The 26,912-nt window shown below is 46.1% G+C and overlaps 1 protein-coding gene across 15 annotated transcripts in view; it reads right to left on the bottom strand.

Moving 5' to 3' along the window:
• The window catches only part of PRG4 (proteoglycan 4), a 137,463-nt gene that overhangs the window by 78,679 nt on the left and 31,872 nt on the right, over positions 1-26,912 (bottom strand). For all 15 annotated transcript variants that reach the window (XM_063940230.1, XM_063940216.1, XM_063940217.1 and 12 more), the window contains exons 3-5: positions 18,617-18,739; positions 7,870-7,986; positions 5,231-5,338 (exon numbers count right to left, since the gene is read on the bottom strand). In XM_063940230.1, the coding sequence (XP_063796300.1) occupies positions 5,231-5,338; positions 7,870-7,986; positions 18,617-18,739 (348 nt within the window). The remainder of the gene's footprint in view (positions 1-5,230; positions 5,339-7,869; positions 7,987-18,616; positions 18,740-26,912) is intronic.

Raw genomic sequence — 26,912 nt, 5'->3', positions numbered from 1 at the left:
TGTGACTCCATCACTGCATACTGAAAGTGGGAATGTTCTTCCCCATCATATGTAGGAGCCCCTGGTACACACACATGCTATAACAGTATGTGACTCCATCATTGCATACTGAAAGTGGGAATGTTCTTCCCCATCATATGTAGGAGCCCCTGGTACACACATGCTATAACAGTATGTGACTCCATCACTGCATACTGAAAGTGGGAATGTTCTTCCCCATCATATGTAGGAGCCCCTGGTACACACACATGCTATAACAGTATGTGACTCCATCATTGCATACTGAAAGTGGGAATGTTCTTCCCCATCATATGTAGGAGCCCCTGGTACACACATGCTATAACAGTATGTGACTCCATCACTGCATACTGAAAGTGGGAATGTTCTTCCCCATCATATGTAGGAGCCCCTGGTACACACACATGCTATAACAGTATGTGACTCCATCATTGCATACTGAAAGTGGGAATGTTCTTCCCCATCATATGTAGGAGCCCCTGGTACACACACATGCTATAACAGTATGTGACTCCATCATTGCATACTGAAAGTGGGAATGTTCTTCCCCATCATCAAAGGTGTTCAAAGATAAATTAATTGCAAAGATGTGTGTATTCCAGGGCCGTAACTAGGAGTGTGTGAGTGGTGCGGTCACACAGTGCGCTGCATCCTGGGGGTGGCACCATCGCTGCACCGTAGCCACTGTCAGTAGCTCCATTGCAGAACCGTCTGGAGGTCCTAGGGCAGGGCTCTACCTCCCAGAGCCGGCGGCCCTGCCCCCTACTGTAAGTGTGACATCATGATGTACTGCTGCCCTGTTACAGCGTATTCTGTTAGGACCTGCTGTATCAGGGACATGCAGTCAAGGTAGACATTGGATGCAGGGCCTCCCCTGTCATACTCCCTGTCAAACTCCTGAGATTTTGTATAAAAATGATTAGAATAATACACAGAAGATATTTATAACATAAACATCTTCTATATTTATTCTAATTCTTTTTATAGCTAACACTCAGCAGCAGGGGCGTAAGTTTATCCCAGTCACACGGAGGCAAGTTCTAGTTTGGTGCGCCCCCCCCCCCTCCCCTTAAAAAAAGGAAAAACAATATACTTTAGTATAGCGCCAGCAGTGACTTGGACAGAGCTGATTACCTCTGCAGCAGCAGCGGGTGCACCACAGAGGTCCGTTGGAAGAGGAGCAGTCACACATGGATCCCACTGTGAACCACACAGGTGCTGCTGTATATGCAGGTGCCCCTTCAGGGTTTGAAGCCTGGAGGCATGTGTCTCCATTGCCTCTGGGAATTACGCCTGGAGCTGCAGAGAGATGAGGCAGCAACAGTCCTGCCTCGGTGCTACAGTCAAACACTGCTTTGCAGAGCTGGGGGAGGGGCCACACTATGGGCAGTAATGCTGCACAGAAAGGGAGCCAATAGACGCATGCCTCTGATTGTGGGGGTGTGCCTAGTGCACTGATTGACACTTTGATGTGTCATGTGACCAGGAAGTGCACTGTACTCGGAGATTAGTCAGAAGCAGCAAGAGAAGATGCAGGTAGGAGACTCAATGGACACTGTAGCTTAGTGTGGTGAGGGGAGAGATACAGTGAATTGAGTGAGACATTCTACCAGCATTCCGACCCATCCCCATGTGCGTCTCCCCAGCCATTCTATTCCTATTTTTATTGTGAGAGGCAAAGCAGAACTCTGTTATTTTTCACTGTTCCCTACATTAGTGGTGAAAAACCTGTGTGAAACATCTTACAAAATGGGCACCCAGTGCCAGTTACTATGGTTGTGCAGTAACAACTAACTCAAATATTACTTACTTTTTAAAATGATTTTGTATTTTGATGATCAATCTTACCTGATGTTAATGTATTGATAAATTGGATGAACAGTCCCAAGAACAGATATTTAAGATTTTAGGATCAACAAATTGGAACTTGCATCAATGCTTATTGCTGGATTTATAAGGTGTCAGTACGAGAGTCTTTATATACCCTAAATCATGGTCCTAATTAATACTGTCAAAATGAAGCATGTTCAAAGTTTCGTGATACGGCCTTGGTATACTATTCTGTACTTAACTTTAACAGTTGGTGCCTTCACTTGTTGTTGTTATTATTATTATTATTATTATTATTTATTTACATGGTGCCGCAAAGGGATCCACAGCGCGCGATTATAGAGTACATAAACAAAATTATCAAAACTGGAAAATAGTAACTTACTGTTGAATACAATATAGGACAAGTACAGGTTAAATAAACTTAGCTAGAGCAGCACATGACACTGACATAATTATCATGGGAGGGGCAGACAGACAGGGGTGACACAGATGGGGTAGATAGTTAGTGAAGACCAAAAGATTAGGATGAGATTAGGCTGGGTTTGGTGAAGAAGTGGGTCTTCAGAGCTCATTTGAAATTTTGTAGAGAGGTGGAGAGTCTGAAGGGGAGAGGTAGAAAATTCCAGAGAAAGGGAACAGGACATGAGAAATCTTTAAGGTAGGAGTGGGAGGAAGTAATCAGTCATCAGAAGAGGCGGCGTGCATTAGTGGAGTGAAGAGGACGGATGGGAGTGTAAAGGGAGATAAGGTCAGAGATGTAAATGGGAGAGGAGTGGGTGAGGGCTTTGTAAGTGAGTGTGAGAAAATTGAATTGGATTCTGAAAGGGAAGGGAAGCCAGTGAAGGGCTAGTAGGAAAGGGGAGGTGGATGTAGTGCGTTTGGTGAGGAAGATGAGCTGGGCTGCAGCTTTGAGGATAGATTGGAGTGTAGAGAGGCATTTGTCAGGGATGCCAGTTAGGAGGAGATTACAGTAGTCCAGTCTGAAAAATGACCAGTGAGTGGATAATGGTGTTAGTAACATCCTGGCTGAGAGAGGATATGATCCTGGAAATATTTTTGAGATGAAAATGGCAGGTTTGTGAGAGGTGCTGAATGTGTGGTTTGAAGGAGAGGGAGGAGTCAAGGATTACTTCAAGACAGCTCACTTGGGGGCTAGAAGAGATAGTAGTGCCATCAATAGATAATGAGATTGTGGGAGGTGAGGTTGTGCGGGAGGGTGGGAAGCGAAGTCTTAGACATGTTGAGTTTAAGAAAGCACTGGACATCTAAGAAGAGATAGCAGAGAGACAGTTGCACATAAGTGTGAGGAATGCAGGGGAGAGGTCATGGAAGGAAAGGTAGATTTGAGTATCATTAGTATAGAGATGATTGCAGAAGGAGAGGGTGGTCCACAGTGTCAAAAGCAGCAGAGAGGTCAAGAAGAATAAACAGAGAGTCGTGGCCCTTAGATTTGGAAGCATGGAGGTCATTGCAGACTTTTGAAAGGCCAGTTTCAGTGGAGTGGAGAGAATGGAAGCCAAACTGGAAAGGGCCAAGCAGTGAGTGGAAGGAAAGAAAGGCGGTAAGGTGATTGTAGACAATACACTCAAAGGGAGGAGAGAGATGGGTCGGTAGTTTGAGAGTGTGTTTGGATTAAGTTTAGGTTTTTCCAAGAATAGGGGAGATGAGTGCATGCTTGAAGGCAGAGGGGAAAGTGCCTGATGAGAGGGAGAGATTGAAGAGGTGGGCAAGATGGGGACAAGCAGAAGGAGAGAGGTTGTTACCCCGCATTACTGCCCCCCCCCCCCCCTTTTGTTCCTTTTGTCTTCTCTTACCCTTGCGGTATGTTAAATTATTCATTTATTCACCTCTTTTGCTTTCACAGTTCTTTTTTGTAGGACTCGTATACAGCAGAACCATTGTTATATGCAGCTGCTTTCTGCATTCTAAAATGCTGAATATTATGTTTATCACCTTACTAAGCTGTGGAAGAATTTATATTATAACCCAGTTAACTAATGTATACTGGTTGTTTTTACAGATTTTACATTCTTGATTTCTTTCTATAATGTTCTCTGTCTTGATTATTGTTTGTTATTGTAAAACTCAATAAAACAGATTTATAAAAAATAAAATAAATACTAGCAGAAAAAACATACAATTATTTATTCATTATTCATTAAAAATGGACCAGGGAACCTAAATCTGACTTAATTTTGGTGTAAAGTTTCAGTTTAAATTCCTCTAATCAGAAGAAAGAAAACAAACACTTACTCAAAATGTACAATGATGAATTTAGAGTATTAACACCATATATGGCTCCAACCTATACTTTCCACTAACAGTTTCTTGTGTTATTGCAGATTACAGGTAATATTATGCTATTACACACTATGCTAGCACACATTTCAGATTTTATAATGTTTCATTTATGCAGATAGTTTAATATCTTTTATATGACTCAGAATTGTTTGAATTGAAGTGTGTTGTTAACAGGCCTAATTATTAAAAAGCAGCGACAATGTTGATTTTCTATTGCCATTTATTTTGTCCTTTATCAATACTGGCCTCATGCGGCAAGGCTTAACTAACAGCTAGCCAGTTGGCCCATGCATCTTGAAGCCCAGACTTGGGCTTTCTGCTCCACTAATAAAACAATAAAATAATGATAAGCAGAAAAAGCATTTTAAAATATAAATGTTTAAAGATTATTGGTGATTTAAAAATTGCTTTGTTCAAATAATAAGGCATTTTTTTCTGTCATGACCCTAATCCTTGTGAAACATGTTTCCCCATGCCTTGTTTTCCTTTTCATGGAGAAGTTACTGCTGTCAAAACCTTTGTTACGTCCATAGATAGCAGAGCTCATCATTGAGAAAATGACCAAAAATTACCTTTCATTTCATGAAAAAAATAGACTGGTTTTCAGTCAAAACTCCATAAATGCAGTTTTTGGGGGATTGGTCGCTTACCGCATATGCTCCAAGCTCCAGAATGCAATACATTCCGGATCTCGGATGTGGTAGGCAATGGTGGCGTTACCCTATAGAAGCCTATGGGTTTCTCCATGTTTCCCGCTGAGATGATCCCTCTTCACCCATCACGTGATACATGCGGCACTCGACGCATACACATAAGGACTCCTGGAAGTCCTTCTGTCGCAAAAGACAGCTCTTACTGGCTTTCTTCAAGCATAAGGCATTAATAAACACTGTTATGCTTGCGATGAGTGGCGGGATGCATCACATTCAAAATGTGACGCATCATGCATCCTGCCCAATGTCTTTTGGTGGTCATCAGTAGGCGAGTTGATGTAAATGGCCTACCTCAGAATGTATACTGTAGGAAATATAGTTTATTTGCCAAATATGCTAGAATAATTGTATATATTTTCTTCTACCTTTTGTCATTTCATCCTCTGGTATTTTAGTAGGTTCCGGAGGATTATCTCTTGCCTCAGGTTCGGGATCCTCTGATGAACGAGAAGGTGGCTGCCGCGGAGTCGGTTCTTTTGTACAAGGAAATATTAAATATTACAGCCATTTTATGAAAAATTACCAGCCTAAAAATATTAAAAGTATAAAAGAAATAATAAATCTAAACATTTAAACTATAGAAGTACACTGGAATGGATATGGTGTAGACCTAATTCTGCGCTATATCAGAGCTCAACCCTGGGACATACTCTCTGTTAGATAGAGTACACAAATAGAATACAAAGAATGGAATGTCCAAGGGAGCTATATTCTAATATAGTTTCTTATAGGATTCCTTTCCAAATGTACTTAAAAACTTCAATTTATTCGCATATTAACATTGAACATTAAATTGCAGTAGATACAATTGCTGTGTCAATGTCATATGGCTAATACATCCACATTAAAATACAGACATCAAAACCAAAGGTGGTGAAATATATACAGATTCTTAATCCAATGTAGTCTCTCAATCAATGCATGTCTGATGTTCTCGCATCCGAACTAAACCCAACACTTTTCATCCAAATGGACTTCATCAGGGGTTCATATCTAGATAACAAATGTATGGATGGTATGAATACTTATACAAATCAAACTGTAGTGGTCACATCATAGATTGGTAGTTGTATACATACCAAATGGATCTGAAGAGCTCTATGGGGTAAATTACTGTTATGAGCCACGGCTGTGGCTCATTCCTGTTTTGCATGTCAGTTAGGTATTTTATGTTTATAAGTTGTTTCGCAGGCCAGGATTTCCCGTTGCTCTGTTTAAGAGTACTCTTGGTTGCTGCCGCTGGTGAGTCTGTGTAATTGCAGCTTGTTTCCATGTGTTCAGCCTCACCTGGCTGCTAATTGCATCTTGTCAGTTTGGAGTCATGCAACAGGGCAGCTGCATGAGATTATTAATTAGGCCTCTCTGTTATATGCTGGCTCAGTGCTATTCACAGACGCTGGTGATATTTCTAGGTTTCCAGTCTGCTTGAGTTCTGAGCTTGGTTCCTGCTAGCTCCTGTGTAGCAGTGTCAGTCGAGCTGCTTCCTGTGTCGATTCCTGTGTCAGTCCCTGTGTCGATTCCTGTGTCTGATCCCGTGTCCTGCCGTGAGGCGTTCCTGTCCTGAGGTCCAGTGGCTTTGCCTGTGCCTGGTCAAGTTTCTGGCTTCTTGGTGTCCACCGGTCTGTCGTTTGGGATTCTGCCTGTCCTCCAGTTCTGAGAGTCTGTGTCAGCAGCATTGGGAGTTCCTGTCCGTTTGCCAATATTCGTACCGGTTCCGTGAGTAGCGGCTCTGCCGCGTCCGTCGGCCTAGGCCGCTGTATTCCGTTATTATTTCTGTCACTGGTGTTTTGCAGAGGGTTCTGCTTATGCTGTCACCGCCGGTACACAAAAGTATTGTGTCGGCGTGTGGTCAGCATTTCCTTTGTTGTTCTTTTCCTTTGGCGGCAAGCCGCACATACATTTAGTTTTTGGCTAGTTAGTAGTCCCTGGCTTTGGTTGTTTCAGTAAGAGGGCCCCTTGTTATCACCCTGTCTCGGTACACTCTTTGTCTCTCATTAAGACCTGAGGGGGCATCGAAGTTGGGCAGACGTAATCCGCCCTTCAAATGCGGCTGCCATGGGCTCAAGCAACCATAGTCTCGCAAGAGTGTACTGACAGCACGGGCGAGACAACGGAGATAGGGCGCCAGGGGCTATTCCCTTTCCATTCCCCTTTCTCAGCGTTACGTCCTGGTGCTCTGGACTCTCTTCATAACATCTCCCTTGTTCTGAGCACCAGGAACCTAACAATTACCAACCTTATGGTCGCGCTGCTCCCACAGTAAAAAATATGGAAGAACCATATCACTATATGAAGTGAATTTATAAAAATGGAGTGAATTTATAAAAAAGGGGGCGGAGGTATAAATGACTATAAGGTTGGTCATTTACCCCATAGAGCTCTTCAGATCCATTTGGTATGTATACAACTACCAATCTATTATGTGACCACTACAGTTTGATTTGTATAAGTATTCATACCATCCATACATTTGTTATCTAGATATGAACCCCTGATGAAGTCTATTTGGATGAAACGCATTGGGTTCGGATGCGAGATCATCTGACATGCATTGATTGAGAGACTCCATTGGATTAAGAATCTGTATATATTTCACCACCTTTGGTTTTGATGTCTGTATTTTAATGTGGATGTATTAGTCATATGACATTGACGCAGCAATTGTATCTACTGCAATTTAATGTTCAATGTTAATATGCAAATAAATTGAAGTTTTTAAGTACATTGTGGTCACAATTTGGAAAGGAATCCTATAAGAAACTATATTATAATATAGCTCCCTTGAACATTCCATTCTTTATAGAAATACACTGATGATAAAATAACAAACATAGAACAAATAAAGGATAGTACTTGTCTATTAGGAACATACTGTATATATAGGTTATTATATTTAAAACATACTCAGAACTCAAAATATTATTTTCTAAGCTTTAAAGTCATTGATGACTTCATGTACAAAAAGGCAGACACAGATAAACACATACAGTATATTGATACTTACTCTTGCAAGCCGATTCATAGTCTGGACAGCACTTGCCAAAATCTTTGCATCCCGGGTCACAGTCGCATGCCAGTCCTCTTATAAAGCCCTCATGGCATCGTCCTTTGCATGAGTTCTCTGCATTAAATATATACTTCATCAGTAAACTGTCGACAAGTTTTCCCACAGCACACTTTCCAACAGTGCATCCAGCATTACCGGCCCTGAGAGACATCCTGCCTCCTTCCCTTCCTCTCAGTGCTTTCCTCAATGACCTGACCCTTTTCCTTTTCTCAGTTATGATGCCCTTTCCTTATTCGCATGTTACGTACTGATGGATCTCCTATCAGGTGGCTGCTTTCCTTTTTAATGACAAATAAGTAGATTACAAGTGCACTTTTGTGTAGCTGCACACACACGTCTATGAGTAGCATGCCAACTAGCCCTAGATTGAAATATATACCAAAAAATAATAGATCTGGGACACTTCCCAAAAATATGTTGACACAATTTGTTTATAGACCAAAACAGTCCTTCCTAAACTTTGTCACTAATTCTCCATATTACATTAAGGGATGAAACATAAAATGACGGTAGGATCATACGGTGAGTCTGGATCCTGCACTGCACATCAGTAGACCAGGAGAAAAGAGGCAACCCAAGCTGAACTATATGTTCAGATTTTTCAAAAGGACAGGCGAGAGACTCATAGGGGTATATTTACTAAAGTGTGAGTATTTTAGAAGTGGAGATGTTACCCATAGCAACCAATCAGACTCCACTTAACATTTATCTAGCTGCTTCTAGAAGATAATAGCTAGAATCTGATTGGTTGCTATGGGCAACATCTCCACTTCTAAAAAAAAACTCACACCTTAGTAAATATATCCCACATAGAGAAGTGCAAAATATCTGAAAGGCTTTACACAGCAGTGGGATGCAGCATTCAGTCTTTCCCGTCTTCACACCATGATACACGGAACTCACCAGTGCTCAGAAGAAATATAGAGAGGATATAACATGTGTGATGGAAATACCAGTCATCACTAAACATGCTTTGTACTCGGTGCTAGTGTTACTTACATACTAACTATAGAGGCCATATGCATATTTCTGGGCATTATTCTAATACAGTATTTTGTAATTATTTATTTTTTTACTTTACAATTAGAGTGTTTACAAATATTTAGCATTTAAAAATTATTTAATAAAAAGTGTAGTAAAGACAAATTCCAAACATGTTTTATACATGTTCCATGTGTATCTTGTTATAGTATATAACTTTTTCACTGCAGTCAATCTCTCAATAAACATGACAACAATTACACTTTTTATTTTTTGTACTGCAGTTATCAAGTTCACTCCATTAATGACAACAAAGTTATCTATTATTGCAGTGTGTGTTTTAGCCCTAGAAACACAGCATTCATTAAGATTTCATCCATATGAAATAGATGAAAATCGACCTTTGGTAAATATACCTCCTACTATCAGAGGCATCATTCCTGACCTTCGGGAAGCCCTATAGTTCTCTAATAGTGCCTCCCTACACTGCTAAAGGGCTCTTCCACACTGTACATAAAAAAACTTGGTTAAAGCACGCATAATGTATAAGTGAATTTGCTGATGCACGTGAAGAAAACTACGAAGATGGTTCAATAAGTAACACAACGAGAACTGTCACATGTGTGATGCTCTATATTTCATTATAATTTCTCACCGGGACTGATCAGGTAGACCACTGCTCCCCTCACGGCTGTTAGACTTTGCCTTATATCAGTCACAGTGTCCCAACATCAGCTGTAAGATGGTGGGGCTAGCGGAAACATGGTCAAACATTGTGTGATCAGATTTCTGCATCTCAAGGGCACATTACCAGCTAAAATTCATCACCAACTTGTTGAGGTGTACAGTGATAATGTCATGTCACAGAAACAGGCTTGGGTTTGATGCACTGCCTGTTGTGGGTGTGTTTGGCCAGCCGTATCGTTGCTCATCTTGAATCGCCTGCAATCCAAACCCAAACCTGTACACCTCGATACGTTTGCGATGAAATTCAGCTGCTGATGTGCCCTTTAGACGCAGAAATCTGATCACACTACACACCTCAATGTTTCTGCCAGCCCACCATCTTACAATTGATGATAGGACAGTATATGACTGATATGAGGCCCAGTCTAATGGCCGTAAGGGGAAGCAGTGGTCTTCCTGCTCGGGCCTATTGAGAAACAGAGAACATTACATATGTGAGAGGTCTTGTTACCTTACTTATGCTGGTTACACACTAGATGACAGGCAAACAATGCAATGTCAGCAATGATTTCCCTTGAACTACCTGACAAGCGATATAGGGGGTCATTCCAAGTTGATCGCACGTAGCAACTTTTTGCTGCTCGTGCGATCAACTAGACATCGCCTATGGGGGAGTGTATTTTAGCATAGTAGGGCTGCGATCGCTTGTGCAGTCCTGCTATGCTAAAAAAGTTTTGTGCAGAAGTAGACTAGCCCTGCAGTTACTTACCCTGTGCAATCGATCCAGCGATGAAGGTCCCGGATTTGATGTCAGAAATCCACCCTCCAAACGCCTGGACACACCTGCGTTCAGACCTCCACGCCTGGAAAACGGTGAATAGACGCACCGGAATGCCTCCCCGCTGTCAATCTTCTTGCGATCATGCTAGCGACCACTTTCTTCTTTATTCCGGCCGCCGTGCATGCGCAGTTCCAACCCGTTCGCACCGCAGCGATGGAGAACTGCGTGCGAACGGGTCGGAATGACCCCCATAGTGCGTACACATTGTGCAACCTTGCAAAAGACCTAAAGTTATATCTTCAGTGGCCACATCCAGGAGTATGCTGTCGTTGAGCTGCATGTAGGGACGACCGCGGGGTTTCGCAAATACTTGACCATTTGAGCGATATGTCATTGTGATCCATCGTAATCAGGCAAATCATTCAGATTATTGTCTAGTGTGCACATTCTATAATGATTCTAAAACTTTATATGGGAATATTTAAACATCACAACAGATGTGCATCATTTACAGCTCACATATTAAACATAGAAACATAGAATTTGACGGCAGATAAGAACCACTTGGCCCATCTAGTCTGCCCCTTTTTTTATCCTTTAGGTAATCTAAACCCTTAATTCTCTGTAAGGATATTCATATGCCTATCCCAAGTATGTTTAAATTGCTCTACAGTCTTAACCTCTACCACCTCTGATGGCAGGCTATATATGTATATTAATAACATACATGTTTTTATGTTTGTGTAAACCACCTCTAAGACTGTATTATATGCAATATATTGTATTTTATCTGCTCCCTTTTCTAGGATGAGATTGGAGTGCTTTGTAAATGATTATACAAACACATACCTCCCAACTGTCCTGATTTTCAAGGGACAGGCCCCTTTTTTTGGGGTGCAGTGTCCCGCGGGGGGGTGTGGGGTGGGGGGTATTGGGGGGGGGGGGCAGTTGGGAGGCTCCTGTCATCACTGCTCTGCTGTAGAGCAGCGTTGAATAGATGCTGCGTGCATGCACTCAGCGCCTATTCACAGGAGACAGAGGGACAGCGGACATGGCCATGTTGAATAGATGCTGTGTGCATGTACTCAGCGCCTATTCACAGGAGACAGAGGGACAGCGGACATGGCCATGTTGAATAGATGCTGTGTGCATGTACTCAGCGCCTATTCACAGTAGATAGAGGGACAGCGGGCATGGCCATGTTGAATAGACGCTGTGTGCATGCACTCAGCGCCTATTCACAGGAGACAGAGGGACAGCGGACATGGCCATGTTGAATAGATGCTGTGTGCATGTACTCAGCGCCTATTCACAGTAGATAGAGGGACAGCGGGCATGGCCATGTTGAATAGACGCTGTGTGCATGTACTCAGCGCCTATTCACAGGAGACAGAGGGACAGCGGGCATGGCCATGTTGAATAGATGCTGTGTGCATGTACTCAGCGCCTATTCACAGGAGACAGAGGGACAGCGGGCATGGCCATGTTGAATAGATGCTGTGTGCATGTACTCAGCGCCTATTCACAGGAGACAGAGGGACAGCGGGCATGGCCATGTTGAATAGATGCTGTGTGCATGTACTCAGCGCCTATTCACAGGAGACAGAGGGACAGCGGGCATGGCCATGTTGAATAGATGCTGTGTGCATGTACTCAGCGCCTATTCACAGGAGACAGAGGGACAGCGGGCATGGCCATGTTGAATAGATGTTGTGTGCATGTACTCAGGGCCTATTCACAGGAGACAGAGGGACAGTGGGCATGGCCATGTTGAATAGATGCTGTGTGCATGTACTCAGCGCCTATTCACAGGAGACAGAGGGACAGCGGGCATGGCCATGTTGAATAGATGCTGTGTGCATGTACTCAGCGCCTATTCACAGGAGACAGAGGGACAGCGGGCATGGCCATGTTGAATAGATGCTGTGTGCATGTACTCAGCGCCTATTCACAGGAGACAGAGGGACAGCGGGCATGGCCATGTTGAATAGATGCTGTGTGCATGTACTCAGCGCCTATTCACAGGAGACAGAGGGACAGCGGACATGGCCATGTTGAATAGATGCTGTGTGCATGTACTCAGCTCCTATTCACAGGAGACAGAGGGACAGCGGGCATGGCCATGTTGAATAGATGCTGTGTGCATGTACTCAGCGCCTATTCACAGGAGACAGAGGGACAGCGGGCATAGCCATGTTGAATAGATGCTGTGTGCATGTACTCAGCGCCTATTCACAGGAGACAGAGGGACAGCGGGCATGGCCATGTTTAATAGATGCTGTGTGCATGTACTCAGCGCCTATTCACAGGAGACAGAGGGACAGTGGGCATGGCCATGTTGAATAGATGCTGTGTGCATGTACTCAGCGCCTATTCACAGGAGACAGAGGGACAGCAGGCATGGCCATGTTGAATAGATGCTGTGTGCATGTACTCAGCGCCTATTCACAGGAGACAGAGGGACAGCGGACATGGCCATGTTGAATAGATGCTGTGTGCATGTACTCAGCGCCTATTCACAGGAGACAGAGGGACAGCGGGCATGGCCATGTTGAATAGATGCTGTGTGCATGTACTCAGCGCCTATTCACAGGAGACAGAGGGACAGCGGGCATGGCCATGTTGAATAGATGCTGTGTGCATGTACTCAGCGCCTATTCACAGGAGACAGAGGGACAGCGGGCATGGCCATGTTGAATAGATGCTGTGTGCATGTACTCAGCGCCTATTCACAGGAGACAGAGGGACAGCAGGCATGGCCAGCAGCTCACAGAGCGCTGGCCATGCCCCCACTGTGACAAAAACTGGAGGCATGGCAGGCGGTCGCGGCATTGCCGCAAAGCCACACCCCCTTTTTGGGCAGGCTAGGCTACTCCGCACAGAAGAGTCCCGCTTGGCGTCTACTATTAGAAGTTGGGAGGTATGCAAACATTGTACACTTAAATAAACTGTACAGCAGTAAAACAGATAAATTACAATATAACAGTACAGAAGCAGCGAGTGTGGATCATTAGATCGACAGTGTCTAGGTCGACAATGTTTAGGTCGACCACTATAGGTCGACAGTCACTAGGTCGACAGGGTTTATAGGTCGACAGGGCTTCTAGATCGACATGTTCTAGGTCGACAGGTCAAAAGGTCGACATGACCTAAACATTGTCGACCTAGACACTGTCGATCTTCAGACCGGATCACAATGCAGCATACATAGTAACAATGGGGGTCATTCCGAGTTGTTCGCTCGTTATTTTTTTGTCTCAACGGAGCGATTAGTCGCTAATGCGCATGCGCAATGTCCGCAGTGCGACTGCGCCAAGTAAATTTGCTATGCAGTTAGGTATTTTACTCACGGCATTACGAGGTTTTTTCTTCGTTCTGGTGATCGTAATGTGATTGACAGGAAGTGGGTGTTTCTGGGCGGAAACTGGCCGTTTTATGGGTGTGTGCGAAAAAACGCTACCGTTTCTGGGAAAAACGCGGGAGTGGCTGGAGAAACGGAGGAGTGTCTGGCCGAATGCTGGGTGTGTTTGTGACGTCAAACCGGGAACTAAACTGACTGAACTGTTCGCAGTTGCCGAGTAAGTGTGGAGGTACTCAGAAACTGCTAAGAAGTGTCTATTCGCAATTTTGCTAATCTTTCGTTCGCAATTTTGATAAGCTAAGATTCACTCCCAGTAGGCGGCGGCTTAGCGTGTGCAAAGCTGCTAAAAGCAGCTTGCGAGCGAACAACTCGGAATGAGGGCCAATAAGTTGTGTAGTGTTTTTCATTTCATGTCCTTTCCTGCATATATTACTTTCCCAGTATATAAAACCATTTCCCAGTCCCCAGAAAAGTACAAATAAGAGATTCGACTGAATTTTAAAACAGAGAGAATGAAATTTGTCACATTGTACTGATATCCCTCTGTTTCCTGATAAAGATAAACTGTTGTAGAAATATCTTATGCATTCAAGACAAGTTGGGGGGAAACAGTGTTGTGGTGGAACATACAGTACCTGCAAGTGAATCATGTAATTATTTTTTGTGATTCATCATGGGTGATTCAGTTCTCAACAATGTCCGTGATGTGCTGTTAGAACATTGTGGGGATGATGAGAATGCCAGCATCTCACAGGCGCAAACATTGCCAATTTGTCAGTGTAACCATAGAATAGGTTTGCATGGATGTTGGGCTATTAAAAATTGTTGTGTATGTGTGCAGCAGAACATAGCAACTGCACATATCGAAACTTGAAATGTGCACATTAGGGACCCTATTCAGTAAGGATTGTAAATTCTGCTAAAAAGCTCACATGCTGGGGACCGCCCATCACAGGGCAAGGCCGCCCAGCAGGCAGCCCACCCACTGAGTGGTGCGGCAGCCATTTTCCCAGTGTTTTGCTCATGCCCAGTAGGAAAATCACTAGGAAAACGGCCGCTGCACCACTCACACCTGCGCATGTGACATAGTACTAGGGTCTCCTAGTGACTCTAGTGCTGACAGAGACACTTTGCTGCTGGCTAGAGAGGAGGGGCCCAGGCGGAGACTGCACACGGGCACCCTCCTCTCTTAATATGCCCCTGCCTGTGTTCATTTTTCTGTGGAGTTTGCATTCAGTACCTGCCAAATTAGAATGAGGTCCTGTATATTTTGTCAGCAATCACAATGCCAACAGTCATATTATAGACACCATCATTTTGACAGGCATAAAATGTCGACAATCACAATGTCTGCTGCAAAATGTCGACACTGACAAAATGTTGACAGATATATAATGTTTCCACCTAAGTTTAAGCCTAGCCCTAACCTTAAATCCGTACATCTAACCCCAAACCCTAAAAGCTCTATTGTCAACATTTGGACCCTGTCAATATTATCTATGTAAACATTTTAATTTGTCAACATTATGCAGGTAATGTCATGTTGGGTGTCAATGTTTTAACCATGTTAACATTGACACCCAACAAGATGACACCTGCATATGGTGTCAACCTTTTGACTGTCAAGATTGGGATTGTCGATATGTTGACTACAGTACATCCCTTAGAATCACATGTGGCAATCAGCTTGTAGCTTGGGTTTTCTACATATTGGGATACAGAATTGTCAGTATCCAGGGCTGTAATTAGGGGTGTGCCAGTGGCACTGCCGCCGCAGCCCCATTGCCCTTCTTTCTGGATAGCAGGGTACCTGGAACAGCATCCTGAAGCCAGTCGGCCCAGGGTACTTAAGACAAGAGGCCTCCCCCTCTTCTCAGCTTGTCCCACTGCATGTGACCCCTATGTGTGTGCCTCCTCACCCCACTCCTCCATGAGGCAGTAGCAGCACAGCTCCAACCTGCACTCCTGCTATGGAGGCAGAGTACTTCCCTCTTGTGCCTTTGCAGCAGCCTCACCTCACCCCCCATGTGCCTCTGCAGCATCCTGCTGTTTATTCCAGCTATGCAAGGCAGGCATGGGTAGGTCATTAGAGAGGGGACAGCAGCAGCAGCCAGCCAGAGCTGAGCCAGAGGTACTTAGGAGCTCCCAAGAGGGCCAGAAGTACTAACCCCCTGTGCCCACCCCCCTAAATCTGTCTCTGAGAAGGCCTATCACTGCAGCAGTGCCCCCCAGAGCGTTCTTTGGTCCTCGGGACACTCTGTGCGGTGCTACAGTTTCTGGTCCTTGTTGCTTTGCTGCCTCTGCATGACACTATGCACTTAGGGGGTGAGGTCGGCACAGGGCAACATAGAGCACTATTGAGGCATTGTAAGTATCTATGAAGACCAGTGCTTGAAGTGTGCCGGAATGCACAGTGGTGTCGAGAGAGGGGGGGAGAAGGTACAAATTACCTGGGCCCAGGTCTGATGGAGGGGCCCAGTGAGGGTCCAGTAGGGGCCCATGCCCCCTCCCCCTTACCTGTCAGCAGCAGCTACAGCTCTTCTCCTCAGCCCAGCACACTCTGCTGTGTACTGGGCTGCAGTGTGGCCATGGAGGTGCTTAAAATACAATTTTTGTCAGTATTTTTTTCTGAAAGTACATAACCACACCTCCTGTGATTAGGCCACACCCCTTGAAAAGTACCTGTGCCCAGCCCGGCTCTCGACTGCCCTGGGTATGCAGCGGTATGGCATACCGGCACTTCAGCACTGACCCGGAAGTTGCTGCCTATGTGACAGCCAGAGGTGGGCTGGGCTGGGGGCCAGTGCATATTTGCTGCAATAAGGGCTGCTAGCATGCACTGTACACTGGGCCTGGCTGCAGCTGAGGTAGAGGCGAGCTTACTGGGTAGCTGGGTGGCCCTGACACAGATATATAATATTGATAGCTCTCCTGTGTCTCATTTCCAGAGCCACATCTGCAGAGCCAAATGTCCCCTTACAAAGCATGACTCTAACTCACCCTACCCCCCCACAGCCTAACCCTAACCATCCCCTCAAAGTCTAATCCTAACCCTCCCCTCCCGCAGCCTAACCCTCGCACATCCCCCCGCACCCTAACCCTAAATGCAGTAGCGGATTTACAGCAAATCAACCAAAGCTCCCAGTGGAACACAGAGGTCCGCCGTCTGAGCTGAATATTCACTCTGGGTTGATGAATTATTTTTTTCTATGTGTGACAGCTCTGCGCTGTCTCTTACACTTATCGCTCTGGCAGTAGCCAGCAGGCTCTAGGACCCAGTGTGGCTCTGCAGGAAGCCACAACCTCTGACCCAGTGCGTGGCTCCCCATGCATTTGCTCTCCATTGTCCTATAGGCCTCCCCACTGTATGCACAGATGAGCATCATACGGTTAGCTCCATGGGCTCAACTGATGTATTGCCAGTTGTCCGCAGGTGCGCCTGTACCACATTTATGTTGAATAAGCACCGTGCATATTTTACTGTCACTTGGGCACAATGTACTGAGTAGCCCATTATGTTGTGCTGATCCTGTGTATCTGTGTAATTATTTAGTGTACTGTACTGTAATGATTTTGTGTAGTGTAGTGTAAATGATTTTCTGCAGCATATAGGCGTGTATAGGCCCTCATTCCGAATTGATCACTCGCTAGCTGCTTTTAGCAGCAGTGCAAACGCTAAGCTAAGAACTGCTCGTAAAAATTTTCATGCAGTTTCTGAGCAGCTCCAAACCTACTCCTACCTTGCAATGACTGCAGACAGTTTAGTTCCTGCTTTGACGTCACAAACACGCCCTGCGTTCGGCCAGCCACTCCCCTGTTTCCCCAGGCACGCCTGCGTTTTTACCTGACACGCCTGCGTTTTTTAGCACACTCCCGGATAACAGGCAGTTACCACCCTGAAACACCCACTTCCTGTCAATCACTCACCGATCAACAGAGCGACAGAAAAGCGTCGCTCGACCTTGTGTAAAACTGCATAGTTTTGTGTGAAAGTACTTGGCGCGTGCGTACTGCGGCCTGTACGCATGTGCAGAAGTGCCAATTTTTAGCCTGATCGCTATGCTGCGAACAACGGCAGCTAGCGATCAACTCGGAATGATGGCCATAGTGTATTGTAGTGTAGTGATGTAGTGCAGTGTATAGGAAGGTGTAGTGTAGTGATGTAGTGCAGCGTGTTGAGAGGATCTAGTGTACAGATATACTGCAGCGTATTGGGGGTGTAGTGCAGTGATGTAGTGCACCAAAGTACTGTAGCATATGGGGAGGGCTGTAATGCCGTGATGTTGTGTAGTGGGGAACATGCTGCTGTGTAGGGGGCATGCTAGTGAGACACTGTGGGCACACACTGAGGATTGTTTGAGGAAGGGGGCCCCAATTGGTGTTTTGCTTAGGGCCCCATGATGTCTTAAGCTGCCTCTGCTTAAACATACTGCACTCCGCAGCCTCTCCCTAACAGTCCCCTCCTGCAGCCTAACCCTAACCATATCCTCTACCCCACAGCTTAACACTCACCCTAAACTAACATAGTAAAAAAAAAAAAAAATTATTAAATTGTAAAACATTTTTTTTCAAAAATGTCCCCAAAATAGTAAATAGTCCTCAGAATGGTAGATTTTATTTAATGATCAAGGTAAATTGCCCCTGTTGTCTTAAGGACACACCTCCTTTTGAGTGACCACGCACTTTTTCCTCCACGCATGCAACAAAACACCCTAATGTGAACACTAAATCCCTTTCAAAAATTCCCACTTTGACCACTAATGAAGACACTGCTTTTTTGGAGATACATGAGATGATTCCATATGTAATTAAACATAACTAATGAGCTGTATCATGTTAAAGGTATAATGTTGGGATTTGGCCTTATAGGTTACCTGTTGTGCAAACTGACTTGTAGTCCGGACAACATTCCGAGTAAGACATACAGTTATAATCACAATGGCATAAATCCGCGCGAAGATACCTTTCACCGCATCTCCCATCACAGCTTTCTCGACCTACAATTAAACAGAAAAAGGGCCTAATGTATTACTGCAAAACAAAAATGAATTACCAAGTAAATATTACAAATTACATAGGCGTTCAGAAACCTGTACTGTGCATTATTGTTTAATTGGACCTACTGTATTCAAGTCATCTGATGCTGGATTTCCTACTCAGGCACAACATGTCAGCCAGACATTTCTGACTGATAATTCAAACAAAATGCAAATATTGTTTATTCATGTGGAGTGTAAAATTAACTATTGTATACATATCATTGTATTTTAATGCAAATAAAGATATAGGGTAAAATATGTTTCTTGGAGAGAAATAAAGTACCAGGTGGATCAATTGTACCACTTTTCCATCCATGTCCCGGGTCTCACCATAGATTTGAACACAGACTATTCCGTGTCGGAGCCGTTTACACTGCATACAGGTGCAGCAGCGGCTAGAGTCTCTCAGCAGCAGTAGAGAATCTGGCTCCGCCCCCGATGTCACTGACTCTGCCCTCAGATGTGAGACAGCACTATAGGAAGCAGTGTCCCCGTTGTGTATCTCCCGTTGGTGTAAATGTTTACAATGCCCCTTAAACAGGGTCCTTCCCAGGACCAACCCTGCAAGTTAGCCGAGTTGGATTTCCAGGTCACTAACCAGGGTTTTAGCGGCAGTGGAAAAGAGGTATCAGAAAGCCATCTAATCCAATGCATGTTTAGAAAACCATAGAAAGAATATATAATACAATACCAGTGCCGTTTCTTGCGGCGGGCGAGCCGTGCAACCACACCCACCGCGGCACTTCTGGTATTCTTTGCTTCCCCCGACTCCTGAGTACCCAGCTCGTGGGGCGGAGTTTTGCGGAATGACATGTATGCGTCGTGACATCACGACGCAATCGCGTCATTCCGCGATACTCCACCCCCTGAGCTGGGTACTCGAGAGGAGGGAGGAGGGGGAGCCAAGCTACAGGAAGGGCCGGCGCAATGACGTCAATGAGGGAGAGGTGGGCCGAAGAGCGGGAAGAACTGCTTCAAATGTAAGTCTCTCCCTCTCTCTCTCTCTCTCTCTCTCTCTCTCACTCACTCTCCCCCTCCCCCCCTCCTCTGCCACCTGCCGTAATGTGTAAAATGGGGACTCTTGCCTGCCGGCCGAAATGTGTAAAATGGGGACACTCACCTGCCGCAAAGTGTAAAATGAGGACTCTGGCTGCTGTAATATGTAAAATGGGGACACTTGCCTGCCGTAGTGTGTAAAATGGGGACACTTGCCTGCCTAATGTGTAAAATGGGGATATTCGTCTGCCGTAATGTGTAAAATGGGTACTCTTGCCTGCCATCATGTGTAAAATGAGGACTCTTGCATGCGTAATATGTAAAATGGGGACTCTTGCCTGCCATAATGTGTAAAATGGGGACTCTTGCCTGCCGTAATGTGTAAAATGGGGACACTTGCCTGCGTAATGTGTAAAATGGGGATTTAATGTATTAAGGGCATTGCGGTGTATGGCATAATATAATCTTTTTATGTTTTTCCTGTGGTCGCCGTGATCTGTTGGTGCAAGGTCAAAAACTAGGGTATCAGATGAGGCCACGCCCATTTTACCAAGACCACGCCCCCTTGCCGGGAGCGCGTGCGCCTAGCTTTTTCTTTTAAAATCTATATGGGGGGTACTTTTTTTTGTTATGACAATGGTGGTGGTGGTGGTGGGGGGGGGGGGGGGGGGGTCACATTTTTTAATCTTGCACTGGGAGCCAAATTGGCTAGAAACAGACCTGTACAATACAATGTGTTACAATATCGCTGAGTCCTGATATCTCTTTAGTTAAAAAAAATCGAAATATTCATCTATAGAGAGATTTTATCATGTAAAGATATCAGGAGTCAGCAATATTGTAACACATTGTATTTTATTATGTATTGTTTCTTTGGCTTTCTAAGCATACATTGGATTAGTTGTCTTTCTAACTCATCCACCTGTGTGTACAGGTGGAACATATTAAATGAAGCCATAGGGAATTATCCTGTTTTCTTTATAAAAGGACTTCACTACTGTCCAAATGCATTCTCTTTGGAAAAGCCCACTTGCAGGTGGGTGAAATGCGTCAGGCTTCTCATGTTATTGGTTGCCAGTATTAGGACTGTATTTGTCTGGTGTGCACAGTGGACATTATATATTCCATCTGACTCCCAAGTGACAAGCCATGGCTGCAACGTGAGTAGATGCCACAATGCGGGTGATAGGAGATTAGACCCGAGGCATCTGTAACAACTGCAGCGGAGGCAACACTCTCACCAAGCATGGGCGAGGGGACATAGCCACCTGCTAGTGCAGAAGTGACCTGCCTGGCTGTACTGCTATTAGAGCACGGGTTCCACACATATGCATTTATATCTGCAGTGAGCTCATACAGTGAAGTTATATACATGGGACTTTTAGTTCCACAAATACATTTCTGACTATATGAACTATGTAACACCAGGCCCATAGAAGGATTGGATTATCACAAAACTGCAAATATAACCAGAAAATATTTTTTAGAAGGACTGCAATTTCTTTTATATGATTGTATTGTTTAAATTATAAATGAATGATCTTTTATTGTGATATTATTTAATTAGAGTATTATATTTTTCTATATATATTTATTTGCTTTTTTTTTTTAAAGGGGCAATCATTTACAAGGCAAAACCAACCAGGTTTTGCCTTGTAAATTATTGCTACTTTTAAAAAACCATCCAGGATCGGCTGGCATCCTGCAACTCCGGCAAACTCAGACCCTATTACATATGCTCCAATTGTCTTTTTTGTCTAAGTGGATTTTATTGCACTAAGCCACAGTTGCAGCATCTGAAAAGTGAGAATATAAATTGACCCTTCAGGATTTGCTTAGAGCTGGATTATATATAAAACACTTTGGGGGAATTCAAATGTTTGAAAAGTCAGTTGGGTGTCTGTTTTTTCCTATCTAATAGACAGGAGAAAACAGACACCCATCCAACTTTTCAAACATTTGAATTCCCCCCAATATCTCACTTCACTGTATCTCTCTCCTCTTTATCTGTCTCTAAAGGGGGGTACTCATGGAGCGATCGCTGCTTAAAATCTAGGCAATCTGACTAGATTGCTTAGATTTTAAGCAGCGATCACTCAGTGTGTACCCCTCACAGCGATAGCGATGCGCAGCCCGCGCATCGCTATCGCTGGTGCTAGATTGGCCTGCACACATCTCTCCCAAATCGGGCCATGAATACGGCCCTTAAGTTTGGAGAAATCGTCACCATAGTTTTGTTTAATGTAATGTTCTCCAATAAAAGGCAACTGTTTCAAGTGTTAGGGGGTGGTAGTTAGTTACATGTTCATATCTGTGAAGATTTTACTCACTAACGAAAGTCCTCCATAACCATTTATGGTCTGAGTGATAAATACAGGCTGTTTTGTCAATACAGGCAAAATACTATAACACTAGGTAATTCATCGCGACCTACGGGCACTCTTCACACCGTCATCAGGGGCTACACCCCCTTAACCCTTGCACACCCTTGTGGCATGCAATATTTCTATTATATGGAGTATTACCTCCAATCATAATTGTGTGAGTGGTTAAATATTGCACAGACAAAGGGCGTGCGATGGTTAAGGGGCTGAAGCCCCTTGCAACAGCGTGAACAGCGCACGCAGGTCCTGATGAATCACCTAGTAGGTGCTGTGGTTGGGGGAGTGACGTGGGTGGGGGTACGGAGCCACCGTGGCTGGGGGAGGAGTGGTTGTGGGGGGGCTGCGGGTGGGGGAGGGGGTGGTGCGGCGTGACAGGGAGTGGCTGGTGTCTGGGGGTGCTGCGGGTGTTGGAGAGAATCCGGAGCCACCGCGGGTGCTGGAGGGGGTGTGTGGGGGTGCCGCAGATGGGTCCTGGAGGCACAGCTGCTGTCCTCCCTTTGGCAGTGGCTCTCCTGAAGACTCGCAGAGCAGCCAGTCACTGTTGTTAGCGCCGGTGTCCCAACGAACCGCATTACAGGGAAGAAGATGCAATCAATAAACTACAGCTCCCAGCAGCCCTAAGGGCCAGAATGCTCCTGCGTTAATGGCTGCTGGGAGCTGTAGTTTATTTAGTGCGTCTACTTCCCTGTATAGAGGTGCATTGGGACACCAGCACTAACAATAGTGACTGGCTGACAGGGGTGGTCTTCAGTATGCCGGCGGTCGGGCTCCCGGCGACCAGCATACCGGCGCCGGGAGCCCGACCGCCGGCATACCGACACTTATTCTCCCTCGTGGGGGTCCACGACCCCCCTGGAGGGAGAATAAAATAGTGTGGCGCACGTAGCGCGCCACCGTGCCCGTAGCGTGGCGAGCGCAGCGAGCCCGCAAGGGGCTCATATGCGCTCGCCACACTGTCGGTAAGCCGGCGGTCAGGCTCCCGGCGCCGGTATGCTGGTCGCCGGGAGCCCGGCCGCCGGCAAATCGTAGTGAACCCGGCTGACAGAACTCACTGACTCGCTGAATCAATGTAAAAGGTGAGAGTGCTGTGCAGTGTCAGTGTCACTGCACACCCACTGCACTGCACAGCACTGTCACCTTTTACATTGATTCAGCGTCCAGACATTACCGTCCATGATATCACCCACTCTATTAGTTACATTAGCCATCTTGGGGCTTCCAGGCCGGCAGCCCAGGTGCTGTGTTGTGGAATCAGGTCCTCTGGGGATCTGGGCGCAGCTGTGGCGGGGAGGCACTTCTGTGACATCACACGCAGGGGAGGCTCCAGGGCTCAGAGAGTATGCGGAGCAGGGAGGGCTATGAAAGCCTTCCGCTGCGCAACTTTCATACACATTTATGCCGGTGGCTGCAGCAGCTTTTGCTCCACCTGCGCCATGGCTAGGGAGTGGGGATTGTTGATGCCAGAGGGGGCAGGCGGACTAGCAGCAGGGCATAGGATGCTGCTTCAAAAGGATTTCCCCCCCACCTATCTACAGCGCAGAGACTTGCTGCAGATGCAGTGGCATACCCTCCAGCTGTACCTTTTTGGCAGGTACAGGACCTTTTTTTATGGTCTGTACTGATTTTTGGCTCTCCAAACTTCCATTGAAAGTATAGAAGGGGCGTGGCCACGTCTCTGTACCCGTAGCCACGCCCCTTTGCAAATTTGTATCGCTTTTTATGTGTAAATTATTGGAGGGTATGTTGCTGCAGATGCAGGGGGCCTATTTTGGTGTGTGTAGCTGGAGCTGCAGCTCCATCAGCCCCAATGTTAATCCTGTTCTGGGAACACACAGCAGCCAAAGGACAGAGCCTCCCATTGGATGTAACCTGTGTGGGAAGGCGTTTTGGATGTAACCTGTGTGGGAAGGCGTTTCTCGTCCAATCAGCTGTGGAGTGGGTGTGATAGACCTGCTGCTAACCCAATGAGAGCTCCTAGCCACGCCCAGCGTTATCCACACAGTCATAGAGTGACAGATCTGGGCAATTATATAGGAGATTTAAACAGTTCTCAATCTCAGTCCTCAGGAACCCAAACAGTTCCCATTTTCCTGGTCATCTAGCAGGTGCACAGGTGTAGTCATTACTCACTGACACACTGTCAGGGCCGGATTAACAATGGGGCTGATGGAGCTGCAGCTCCAAGCCCACCCTAAAAAATAGGCCCACGGAATCTGCAAATGTCTTTGCTGCTGTAAACAGGAATTTTTTTTTCCTGCTACGGCAGCCTGCAGCGCACCCTAGTGCCCGCCCCCTCTGGCATCACCAACACCAGCCGGACCCCCCTCACCCCCCAGCTGCAGCGCCGATCAGTGGCACATGATAAATCAAGTTTTTTTCATGTTCGCCTCCCACGGCCTCCCTCGCGGCATTAGGCCACGCCTCCTCGCAGCATTTGGTAAGTGAGTCCCGCTGCTGACAGGTATTCCAATGTCAGGAAGGGAGATGAAGACATTTTTTTTTAGCCCTAACTGAAGGAGCTTCATCACCAGGCTTCCCGGCAAAAGCCCTGGTGCCAGAACAGGAATTCTATTGATCAGCACTGCAAATTAATTGTGGCTCTGTACTTGCATTCTCCTCCCAAGGAGAGAACCGGTGGGCTGATTGGTGTGTGTGGCCGCCTGTCATCTGTGGCCCCGCCTACCCCACCCACGCGTCACTAACTTAATGTACGTTGCCTTGTGCGCTGCGGCCGCAGGCCGCTAACAGGTGAAGAGTTCCTGCCCCCACACCACCCGGCTGTCAGGAAGAGGTCTGCACGCCGAACTCCACTGACGTAATCGCGCATACCTCGGAGGAAGAGACGGTGCGGCTGCGGTGGATCCAGCAGGATTGGTGAGTATGAGTCTTCTCTAACCTCTCTGACCTTTGCCTACAAACAAAGTGCTCTTGTGATAGAGCAGTACTATCACTCCCCTCCCCCCCTACCCCCCCCCCCCCGCACACCCCACTCACGTCACCCCCCGCCCGCGGTGTACTGTGAGTAACAGATGTTGCTGGGCGATGTAAAATGAGTATCGGCTAACACTGGGCTTTGTAATGTAAGTAATACACGTCGCTGTGCGGTGTAATGTGAGTAATGGACACCTCTGTGCGGTGTAATGTAAGTAATACACGTCGCTGTGCGGTGTAATGTGAGGAATGGACGCCTCTGTGCGGTACAATGTGAGGAATGGACGCCTCTGTGCGGTGTAATGTGAGGAATGGACACCTCTGTGCGGTGTAATGTGAGGAATGGACGCCTCTGTGCGGTACAATGTGAGTAATGGACGCCTCTGTGCGGTACAATGTGAGGAATGGACGCCTCTGTGCGGTACAATGTGAGTAATGGACGCCTCTGCGCGGTACAATGTGAGTAATGGACGCCTCTGCGCGGTGTAATGTGAGTAATGGACGCCTCTGTGCGGTACAATGTGAGTAATGGACGCCTCTGCGCGGTGTAATGTGATGAATGGACGCCTCTGCACGGTGTAATGTGAGTAATGAACGCCTCTGCGCGGTGTAATGTGAGTAAAGGACGCCTCTGCGCGGTGCAATGTGAGTAATGAACACCTCTGCGCGGTGTAATGTGAGTAATGGATGCCTCTGTGCGGTGTAATGTGAGTAATGGACGCCTCTGCGCGGTGTAATGTGAGTAATGGATGCCTCTGCGCGGTGTAATGTGAGTAATGGACGCCTCTGTGCAGTATAATGCGAGGAATGGACGCCTCTGTGCAGTATAATGCGAGTAATGGACACCTCTGTGCAGTATAATGTAGGAATGGACGCCTCTGTGCAGTATAATGTAAGGAATGGACGCCTCTGTGCAGTATAATGTGAGTAATGGACGCCTCTGTGCAGTATAATGTGAATAATGGACGCCTCTGTGCGGTGTAATGTGAGTAATGGACGCCTCTGCGCGGTGTAATGTGATGAATGGACGCCTCTGCGCGGTGTAATGTGAGTAATGGACACCTCTGCGCGGTACAATATGAGTAATGGACGCCTCTGCGCGGTGTAATGTGAGTAATGGACGCCTCTGTGCGGTACAATGTGAGTAATGGACGCCTCTGCGCGGTGTAATGTGATGAATGGACGCCTCTGCGCGGTGTAATGTGAGTAATGAACGCCTCTGCGCGGTGTAATGTGAGTAATGGACGCCTCTGCGCGGTGCAATGTGAGTAATGAACACCTCTGCGCGGTGTAATGTGAGTAATGGATGCCTCTGTGCGGTGTAATGTGAGTAATGGACGCCTCTGCGCGGTGTAATGTGAGTAATGGATGCCTCTGCGCGGTGTAATGTGAGTAATGGACGCCTCTGCGCGGTGTAATGTGAGGAATGGACGCCTCTGTGCAGTATAATGCGAGGAATGGACGCCTCTGTGCAGTATAATGCGAGTAATGGACACCTCTGTGCAGTATAATGTAGGAATGGACGCCTCTGTGCAGTATAATGTAAGGAATGGACGCCTCTGTGCAGTATAATGTGAGTAATGGACGCCTCTGTGCAGTATAATGTGAATAATGGACGCCTCTGCGCGGTGTAATGTGAGTAATGGACGCCTCTGCGCGGTGTAATGTGAGTAATGGACGCCTCTGCATGGTGTAATGTGAGTAATGGACTCCTCTGTGTGGTGTAATGTGAGTAATGGACGCCTCTGTGCAATGTAATGCGAGTAATAGACGCCTCTGTGCGGTGTAATGTGAGTAATAAACGCCTCTGTGCGGTGTAA

The sequence above is a fragment of the Pseudophryne corroboree genome, chromosome 9, assembly GCF_028390025.1.
Source record: "Pseudophryne corroboree isolate aPseCor3 chromosome 9, aPseCor3.hap2, whole genome shotgun sequence".
NCBI lineage: Eukaryota > Metazoa > Chordata > Amphibia > Anura > Myobatrachidae > Pseudophryne > Pseudophryne corroboree.
Note: the sequence above shows the minus strand (reverse complement) of the source record. Positions and strands in the feature narration are given on the sequence as shown.